The 11,306-nt window shown below is 34.8% G+C and overlaps 1 protein-coding gene across 1 annotated transcript; it reads right to left on the bottom strand.

Moving 5' to 3' along the window:
* Positions 1–586: 586 nt before the first annotated feature.
* LOC102741251 (aryl hydrocarbon receptor) lies at positions 587–11,106 on the bottom strand. The gene is made up of 5 exons (XM_081810567.1): positions 10,955–11,106; positions 10,088–10,218; positions 8,268–8,470; positions 7,440–7,549; positions 587–7,017 (listed from the first exon to the last, which is right to left on the bottom strand). Exons 2-5 carry the CDS (start codon positions 10,145–10,147, stop codon positions 6,872–6,874), a joined length of 519 nt encoding a protein of 172 aa, XP_081666693.1. The 5' UTR covers positions 10,148–10,218; positions 10,955–11,106; the 3' UTR covers positions 587–6,871.
* Between the last annotated feature and the right edge of the window lie 200 nt (positions 11,107–11,306).

Below are 11,306 nucleotides of genomic sequence, written 5' to 3'. Positions count from 1 at the left end.
TATATATATATATATGATGGAATATTATGCAGCCATCAAAAGGAATGAGATCTTGCCATTTGCAATGATGTGGATGGAACTGGAGGGTGTTATGCTGAGCGAAATAAGTCAATCAGAGAAAGACTTACATCATATGACCTCACTGATATAAGGAATTCTTAATCTCAGTAACAAACTGAGGGTTGCTGGAGTAGTGGTGGGGGGAGGGATGGGGTGGCTGGGTGATAGACATTGGGGAGGGTATGTGCTACGGTGAGCTCTGTGATTGTGTAAGACTGAATCACAGACCTGTACCTCTGAAACAAGTAATACATATGTTAAAAAAAAAAGAAGATGGGGAAGACGAACCATGAGAGACTATGGATTCTGAAAAGCAAACTGAGGGTTCTGGGGGGATGGGTTAACCTGGTGATGGGTACTGAGGGCACGTTCTGCATGGAGCACTGGGTGTTATATGCAAAGAATGAATTATGGAACACTACATCAAAAACTAATGATGTAATGTATGGTGATTAACATAATAAAAAACAAAAAACCTTTTATTTGGATCTTTATTCCACTCAGAATTTATTTTTCCTGCAGGATGTCAGGGATGTAAACTGAGTGTGGAAATAATGACTGTACTAAGAATTTAGGAATTAACCATCCCAGCCAGGGTGCCCCCCCGCCCCCATGCAGAGCAAGCCAGGATTCTGTGCCCACTTCAGCAGCAGTCACTCCGCAAAAGGTGCCAGAGACATGCAGTCTACACAGGAGATGTTCCTACAGGTTATTCCTTCACAATTGGGCAAGGTAGCTGTTTACCTAATTAGAAAGTCAAAAATGAGAAGACAGAGGAATATGCTCAAATAAAAAGTAGGGCAGGGCACCTGGGTGGCTCAGTTGGTTAAGCGACTGCCTTCGGCTCGGGTCATGATCCCAGGGTCCTGGGATCGAGTCCCATGTCAGGCTCCCGGCTCAGTGGGGAGCCTGCTTCTCCCTCTGACCCTCTCCTCTCTCATGCTGTTTCTCTCTCGCTCGCTCTCTAATAAGTAAATAAATAAAATCTTAAAAAAAAATAAAAAATAAAAAAAAAAAGTAGGGCAAAACCAAACTAAATAGTCTACCTGATAAAGACTTCAAAGTAATGCTCACCAGACTTGGGAGAAGAATGGACAAACTCAGTGAGAAGTTCAACAAAGAGATGAGTCGAATACAATAACTAAAATGAAAAATAGAGATCAGCAACAGAAGATGGGGAAGAATAGATCACAGATTTGGGAGACAGGGCAATGGAAAGCACCCAAATCGAACAGCAAAAAAGAAAAAGAGGATAAATTAAGGGCCTTCTGTGACCACATCAGGCACACAAATGTTCACATTATAGGGATCCCAGTAGGAGAAGAGAGAGAGGGAAAGGGGCAGAAAACATATATGAAGAAATAATAGCTGAAAAATTCCCTAAACTGGGGGAGGAAACAGGCATTAAGGAGAGTCTCAAATACAATGAACCCAAGGAGCTCCACACCAAGATACATCAAAGTTAAAAGCAGCAAGAGTAGCAGCAGCAACTTATATACAAAGGAAACCCCATAAAGGCTGTCAGCTGCTTTTTCAGCACAAACTCTGCAGGCCAGAAGGGAGCATCATGAGATATTCAAAATGCCTAAAGGAAAAAACCTACAACCAAGAATACTCTACTCAAAATTGGAGAGGAAGAGTTTCCCAATCAAAAGTTAAGGAGAATTCATTATGACTAAGCAAGCCTTACAAGAAATGTTAAAGGGAGTGCTTTAAGCAAAAGAAACCAGAGCATAACCAGAAGAAAATTATGAAAGGAAAAAATTTCACTGACAAACCTATAGTAGAGGTTGATCAATCAATCGTTTGTAAATGACTGATTTAACTTTGTTGATTTTACTATTTATTGTTTTTTATCTATAAAATTAGGGAATCAAAAGATGTAAAATATATCAAATACATTAGAGATGGAAGGGATAGTAAAAACAGTGCTTAGACAACGTGTTCAAACTTAAGCAACCATCAACTTAATATAGACTGCTATATACTCGGGATGTTATATATGAACCTGAAGGTCACCACAAACTAAAAATGTATAATAGATACATATACACAAAAAAAAGAGAAAGGAATCCAAGTGTAACACTAAAGAAAGCAATCAAGGGAAGAGAGCAAGAAAATAAGGAACAGGGAATAACTACAGAAACAATCAGAAAACAATGAACAAATGGCAGTAACTACATCCCTATTGATAACTGAATGGCCTAGATACTCCAGTCAAAAGATACCGGGTGACTGAAGGGATAAAAAAACAAGATCCTTCAATGTGCTGCCTACGGGAGATTAGCTTCAGACCTAAAGACAAATTCAGACTAAAAGTGAAGGGATGGAAAAACAAAAAACAAAAAACAAACAGCTGGGGTAACAATACTTATCAGACAAAACAGATTTTAAAACAAAGACTATAACAAGAGATAAGGAAGGGCATTACATAATGATAAAGGGATCAATCCATCAAATAGATATAATAATTGTGAACATCTATGCACCTAGCATAAGAGCACTAAATTATATAAATACTGATAGATCTACAGGGAGAAATTGTCAATAATACAATAGTAGTAGGACTTTAGCACTGTACTTACATCAGTGGATAGATCAAGCAGAAAATCAATGAGGAAACTGTGGCTTTGTATGATATCTTAGACCAGATGGACTTACTATATACACACAGCATTCCATCCAAAAGAAGCAGAATACAAACATGAAACACTCTCTAAGATCATGTTAGGTCACAAAACAAGTTTCAATAAATTTAAGACTGAAATCAAGCATTTTTTTCTTTATAAATCTAGAAATCAACTATAAGAAAAAAACTAGAAAAAAGCCACAAACACAGGGAGGCTAAACACCATGGTATTAAACAACCAGTGGGTCAACAAAGAAATCAAAAAGGAAATGGGAAATTACCTGGAGACAAATGAAAATGGAAACACATTGGTGTACAATTTTGGGACATAGCAAAAGTAGTTCTAAGAAGTTTATGCTGATATAGGCCTATCTCAAGAAACCAGTCTCAATCTAACCTTTCACTTAAAGCAACTAGAAAAAGAACAAATGAAACCCCAAGTTAGTAGAAGGAAGGAAATTAATAGAGTTTAGAGCAGACATAAATGAAATAGAGATTATAAAAATAACAAGAAGGATCATTGAAAATTGATAAACCTTTAGCCAGGAAGAAGAAAAAAAGAAGAAACAAAGTCAGAAATAAGAGTAACAGCCAACACTACAGAAATACATATGATTTAAGAGACTAGTAAGAAAAATTAGATGCCAACAAATTAGAAAACAAAAACAAAAATGAACTATTGGGACTACACCAAAACAAAAAGCTTTTGCACAGTGAAGAAAACCACCAACAAAAGGAAAAGGCAGCCTACTGAATTCGAGAAGATATTTGCAAATGATATATCCAATAAGGGGTTAATATTCAAAATATATAAAGAATTCATACAACTCAACATCAAAACCAACCTGATTAAAAAGAGGACATGAACAGACATTTTCCTAAGGAAAATATACAGATGGCTAATAGACACATGAAAAGATTATCAACATAACTCATCATCAGGGAAATGCAAATCAAAACTACAATGACATATCACCTCACACCTGTCAGAATGGCTAAAATCAACAACACCAGAAATAACAAGTGTTGAGGCTGTGGAGAAAAGGGAACCCTTGTGTACTGTTGATGGGACTGTAAACTGATACAGCCACTGTGGAAAACTGTATGGAGGTGCCTCAAAAAATTAAAAACAGAAATATCATACAACTCAGTAATTCCACTGCTGGGTATTTACCCAAAGAAAATGAAAACACTAATTTGAAAGATACATGCCCCTCGATTTTTATTGCAGCATTATTTGTAATAACCAAATTCTGGAAGCAACCTAGTGTGCATCAATAGATGAAAGGATAAGGAAGATACGGTATATTGCTCAGCCATAAAAAAGAATGAAATTTTGCCATTTGTGAAAACATGGATGGACCTAGAGGGTATTATGCTAAGTGAAATAAGTCAGAGAAAGATAACGTATGAGTTCACTTACGTGGAGTCTAGAAAACAAAATAACACACACACACAGATACAGACTCAAATACAGAGAATAAACTGGTGGTTGCCAGAGGGAAAGGGGTAGGAGGATGGGTGAAATAGATGAATGGGATTAAAAGGTATAAACTCCCAGGTATAATAAATCATGGAGATGAAAAGTACAACATAGGGAATATAGTCAATAATACTGTAATAACTTTATATGCTGTCAGGTGGTAACTACACTTACAGTGAGCATTGCACAATGCATATCACTGTTGAATCACTATGTTGTACACCTGAAACTAACATAACATTGTATGTTAATTATACTTAAAAAATTTTTAGAAATCTGAGTGGGAAAGGTCATAAAAACCCCCAGAATCTCTAAAGGAAAATAGTGGCATAACTGACATAAAAATTTAAAAGCTTGGATGGCAAAAGAATTCACAAATCAAGTCAAGGCATGGAGAAAATATGTCGTATTTATAATTTCATATATATACTACTATAGTGTGTGTATAAATGTATACAATATCCATATTAAGTAAACAGCTCCAATGAGGACCAAGAGAGAGCCAACCAACACAGTAGAAAACAGGCAAATGATTTGAACTGAAAATTCACAGAAGGAAAATGCCCCAGAAAGATATAAAAAGATGTCCTGTCTCATTAGTAATGAGAAAATGCAACAAATAACCTCTTAACAACAGAATAAGCAAATACAAAAATCAAATAATAAAAATATGAACAGCACAAACTAGACCACTGGATGTATGAAGAACACCATACATGCAATAGAACATATATTCTTAATGAAAGCACGTGGGATGTTTTACTAACACTGACCATATGTTAGATCATAAATAAGCTACCACAGATTTCAAAGAACTGAAATCACTCAGAAAATGTTTTCTAACTTCAGTGGAATTGGCCTAAAATTCAGTAACAAAAACACGAGAAAATACCCATCGTATAAAGTACATACCACTATAACTCTAAACAAATCATGAATAGAAAAAACAAGACCTATCAAAACATTAGGGCTGTAGTTGAAGGGAAATTAATAGCTTAAAGAAAAGGTTGGAAATATAGCAATTTATACCCAAAGAGAGTAGAAGGAAAGAAATAATAAGCAGACATAAATGAAGTAGAAAACAAACATTAAATACGAAAAATCAACAAAAGTTGGATCCTTGAGAAGACTAAAAACTAATGGCCTTCTAGCAATATTAAGAGAGAAGGCACAAATTTCTAGTATCAGGAAATATTTCTTAATCACTATAGATCTTACAAAGTAAAAAGAAAATAGAGCACAAAAGAGAAAAATCATCATGTCAATGAATCCAGAGGAAGTATTTGGCAAAACTCCATACCCATTCATGATGATAATATTTAGTAAACTAGAGAGAAGGGAAACTTCTAAATTAAATATATATATGTATAAATAGCAAAAGAAAACACTACTACAAACATTATACTCAACAGTAAAACATTAAAGGGTTTCCCTCTTAGGCTTGGAAGAAGACAAAAATGAAACCTGGTATCATTATTTCCTTTACATTTTACTGAGGGCCTAACCAGTGCAATAAAGGAATTTTAAGAAATAATAAATGTCTAAAGATTAAAAAGAAAAAAAAAAATCACATACATGGTATGTGTTAGAAAATTTGGAATAATCCAGACAAATTATAAGAAAAAGTAGATTTTAGTAAGGTCACTGAATACAAGCCAATATTTAAAAAAATCAACAATTAGCAATTGCTATACACACACATCAAATATCTAGAAGTAAAATTAAGAAAAATACGTATGACTCGGGTAAGAAAAATACAACCCCTTACTGAAACAAAGACATAGGTACATACTCATGTACCCATATGCCTATATACATACATATATTCACCATGTTCACAGGTTGGAAGAATATTATAAAGATGTTAATTCTCCCCAAATAAGCTATAGTTTCAATGTAATGCCATTCAAAATCCCAACAGATACTCCAATGGAAATTGACAACTGATTTCTAAAATATATATGGAAATATAAAGGGTAAAGAACAGAGATGACAATCTTGAAGGAGAACAACAAAAAATCCTCAACAAACATGATGGAGAGCATACATTCAGAGATCAAGATTTACTATAAAGACAGAATGAAGACCATGTGCTGTTGGTGTGAAAACAGACAACCAGACTCATGGAACCCAGAAACAGAACCCCTTAATTAAAATGCAGTGTAGGGGGGGAAAAGATGTCCTTTTCAATAAATGTTACTAGTCACTTGGATATACATATAAAGGAAAATATCCATGTTGATCCTTACCTCAAGGCACATACAAATATCAGCTCTCTAGAGTGGAGAAGATATCTGCAATATGGTATTTGACAAAACACTCACAGAATATATAAGAAACTTAAAAACCACTGCTTGCTTAGAAAGCATATACTAAACACAGCATTCTTCTATATTTCTTTTATTTTACAGATGGCACTAGCTTTTCATCCTTCCTTCATATACCAGAGTAAAACCCTGGCGTTTTCATTGTTTATTCTATTTCTGTAATTCTATATATTTAGTCATTCAATAATGTTTGTCAATTCTATCTTCTCAATGTCCTTCACTTTGCCTTCTTTCTATACAGATTGTCTTTTCAGTTTTTACTTCCAGAGAAAATTCTCATAGAATTTACTTGGAAGTTTTCACATAAGAGGATTTATAAACCATAGTGTTATTAGAAATAAAATGAAGACATGAAACATTTTGTCTGCGTACTTACGTTAGAGGTCTCTGAGTTGCAATGATATAATCTGGTCTTCCATTTTTATACACTAAGCGTGCATTAGACTGAACCCAGGTCCATCGATTTTCTTTGGTAAGAAGTCTGAATACTATCATGCCACTCTCTCCAGTCTTAATCACTAAAATCAAATACAAAAATTATCAAACCCCAAATCAACATATTAAAGAAAGTCTCTGAAACACAGCCCGTCTAACATACTTTTGGATATGTTTCATTTATCACCAGAGGTGGTAAATGTCTTGACAACTTTTAAACACAGTATGTTAAAAAAATGCATGGAAATAGTTCTTCAGAGTTGATTTTTTTTCTATTTCAGACTAAATTTATTATTTAGTAGGTTAAAGGGAAGATTAGGTCAGAAACTCCTGGTAACACATTAAACTATAGAGAGAGTATCCAGTTTGGGGAAAACACAAAGATAAAACTTATCTTATCTTATTAAAACTAACTTATTGCCTTAAACACATTATGTGATATTCTGAAATATGTACTAGAACATATGCCATTTTCCAGGCATGTGTATAAGGAAATATAACTTACTCCGGATATGGTACTCAGCACAATAAAGCATATCAGCAGCATGAATAAATTGATATCCTGATCCTCTCATGCACAACTCTGCTTCAGTATAGCCTAAAACAAGTTTTCCTCTGTTTAGAAAAAAAGGTAAAATAAGAAATTGGTTATATGCCATTTTCTGCACTGTTTTCCTTGACACTCAGAATTTTACATTAGCAGGTAGAAACAATTAACCACATTCATGTAACTGCTTTCTTTTGTTTATGGCTGTTAATGTCAGTTTTAGATGGTTTTCTTCTCCTGAATAAAGAACACGAAAATTAGCATGGTTAAAGAGGAATCTAACAGAATAGATTATGTAAATAAAACAAAATCTTTAATAAAAATGTACAATGCTTATACTCCATTTTGAGGGGCAAAGTTTTTCAAACCTGTCTGCAATCCCATATTAGAAGAAAAACAATGATACATTTTGATAGGATATGAATGCTAATATCCCAGTCTACTTCAGAATTTTCTGAAAGTTACTAAACTTCTAGGGCTAAAAATCAAATAAAGTTTGTATGTTATAAAAATGTAAAACCAACCAACAATAAATGTCATCAGGATACTGAGTCTTAATAATATAAGCAATTCATCTTTATGATACACAAACTGTGACAAGTATTGTAAAAAATTATAAGATGATCTGTGAGCCTGATGAAATTATTTTAAAAGGCTATACTGACAGAGTATGAAGTAATAGCTCACATAATAATAAACATTATAAGCTACACTCTATGTTTTACGTGCAAAGAGATTTACTGCAACAAACATTTAATGAAATAAAACTGCAAAAGTTTTACTTACTTGGCATCACAAGCAGTGGGTGTAAAGTCTAGTTTGTGTTTGGTTCTGAAGATGAAATTTTTGGTTCGGATCTCCAGGATGGATGGTGGCTGAAGGGGAGTCGCTATGGCAAACAAAGCCAACTGAGGTGGTTGTACTGATCCATCTTTGCCTTTCTTGTTCTGTCCATGAAGATACTTTAACCTGCCTTGGAAATTCATCGCCTTAAAAAAACAAAACCGGTTCATTAAAATTAACACTTTAAAACTGTTCATTTCAAAAGGCCTAATCGTGGCCATTTCCACCCTTGGTAATTCCATAAAAGTTCCTGAGGCTGACTGATGCTATTTTCATGCCCTTCTCCACAGGAAGCCCATCACAACAATCCCCAAAGGTCCTACGAACACTATCTTAAAAGGGCTGACAAGGGAATTGTCACAACAAAATTACCTGTGTCACTTTCTGGGCTCACAAGTGCCCTGTCATTCACACCTAGCGTACTAGTCCCCCTCCCCTTGGCATTCAGTACCTACACGTCCTCAATGAATGAACAGTGATAAACTCATTAAGTACACATTAATTTTCAAATTCAGATAAGCTCTAGTCCATAGCTGTCTGTTTCATAACTCATGGTAATCTTTTTTTTTTTTTTTTTAAAGATTTTGTTTATTTTTATTTATTTGAGAGAGAGAATGAGATAGAGAGAGCACATGAGAGGGGGGAGGGTCAGAGGGAGAAGCAGACTCCCTGCCGAGCAGGGAGCCCGATGTGGGACTCGATCCCGGGACTCCAGGATCATGACCTGAGCCGAAGGCAGTCGCTTAACCGACTGAGCCACCCAGGCGCCCCTCATGGTAATCTTTTATATAGAGATAAAATGCAATTTTATTAAAACGCTACAATGAATAATAAAATTCATGTAAAGAATGTAGAACTCTATTAACAGTAAAGGGCACTTTTAGAAGACAGAGGAAACAAAGATAATTTAAATGTGAACATGATCAATTTAATTGCTTAAAAGTGTATTAAACAGGCTGAGGGATGATTCTGATCTCAATATATGATAGCAACACAAAGAAGACAAGACCCAATGATATAAATTCCATCTCAGAAATACGTATTAACTGAACATCAGTACTAGGAAGACTATCTCAAAGCACAATTCTACCTCTGGGTCAGCAAAATTATCTTCAGAAATAAACACATCAACAAAAATCAGTTTGCTAATATTTAAGATTTTATTATCTATTTCAAACTCCTGATAATTCACAAAGGTAATGTGGATCATGCTTTCCGTTCTTTTCTTCTGTACCCAGCGGAATGCACTATCTTAAGGACAAAGACCACTACCACCTCAAGTAGCCTGCTAGAGCTGCACGTTCAGCCTGCCCAACGGCAGCTCACACCACGTGACAATTCTGCAATCACGAATATACAACCATTTTTCTAGGTGGCAGTTACTGTAGCTATGGAGAAAACACCATGATAATTTTTCTGTCTGGCAAGGATTAAATCTGAAGAGGGTAAGCATTCTGTTGCTAAATAGGGCTACAAAGTTCTCAGTCATATACATTAAAAAAGTCCTAAAAATAGGCAAAATACAAGGTTCTATGTTATTTCACTCAGTCTTTGTTACTACATCCTACAAGACTGAGATTTTGAGTTATGGAAGATACTGGAAATCTGAAAAAAGTTATCTTTACTTCCCATTATGAAATTATTTTAATAAAGGACTTTTAAAAATCATACTTGAATCTAGCCAAAGAAAATGGTTTCACTTTTCTTTTTTGCTTTCTGAAAATTAATAATAATTGCCAGTATCATAAGATTTTGCACCTTACCAGAAAACCAGATGAATTATCCAGGAGACATCTGAGTCGGCACACAAAGCTCCTTTCCATAAAGGAAGAGTTTTCTGGAGGAAGCTGGTCTGGGGTGTAACAGCCTACTGCCTGTGGCAGGCCATTAGCTTCTGTAGAAATAATAGCAACATAAATTTATGTGTCATTTTGCTGTATAATCAAGTGTTTGGATAGCTGAAATTTGTGTTAATTTCTAAACTGGATTCTATTCTGAATACAAAAAAGGAATAATCATTTTCAGAAGAGTAGCTTATGAAAAGAAACTAAAATGTACAGAGTATCACTTTTACTACATACTTTATTCAGTTTTGTTTTTATATCTGTTGTCAACAATATCCATATTTTCTAATACTTTTTATCTTAACACTTTCATAGACTTCTAAAAGCATTGTATGTATGTTAATTACACTTCAATAAAAAATAAAAAATAAATTAAAAAATAACATAAAAAAGCATTGCACTGAGACAAATTTTTATATACTTGCATATTCCAGTTTGCTTTTTTATTTGGTCCATTTTACAGACAGAACAATTTATACATACTTGAGTATCAACCTTACATATTTCTTCCAATCTCTCTCAATAGTCTAAGTGATTTTTATAAAATATATTGCTGAAAGGGGCACCTGGATGATTCAATCCCGTTAAGCATCTGATTCTTGATTTCCACTCAGGTTGTGGTCTCAGGGTGTAAGATCAAGCCCTGTGTCTGACTCCGTGCTCAGCAGGGAGTCTGCTTTTCTTTCTCTCTCTCTCTCTTCCTCTGCCCCTTCCCCCACTGACATACTCTCTCTAAAAAAGTAAATAAATTTTTTAAAATCACCACGCTATCATTTGCATTCTTACCATCAATTCTTTGTCCAGAGTCTGTACACTGTGAAGGGTTTAATGTCCAGTGTAGCTGACGCTGAAATTCACCTCGGTCTTCAGTATGAATAAGTTCATATACGCTCTGATGTATGATGTCAGACTAAAGAAAAAGGATACAAGGAAACTTTTTTAAAGTACTGATTAAAAAAATGTGGCTCACTGAATTAATTTCAAAATGTAGCTAGATTACTGGGTGCTTGTCAGTGGTGATGAATGCACATCAGATGGTCACAAAGCTCTCCAGTTATCCTGATAGGAAAAGCCAGAGAGAGGGGAGCACTGTAACTGCTCAGCCAAAAGTTATCTGCCATCACTTTCTTACCTGAAT

This window comes from Leptonychotes weddellii, unplaced genomic scaffold (assembly GCF_054177405.1).
Source record: "Leptonychotes weddellii isolate Sample4059 unplaced genomic scaffold, ASM5417740v2 HiC_scaffold_2915, whole genome shotgun sequence".
NCBI lineage: Eukaryota > Metazoa > Chordata > Mammalia > Carnivora > Phocidae > Leptonychotes > Leptonychotes weddellii.
The sequence above is the reverse complement of the archived record's forward strand: the minus strand, read 5'-3'. Positions and strand labels throughout refer to the sequence as shown.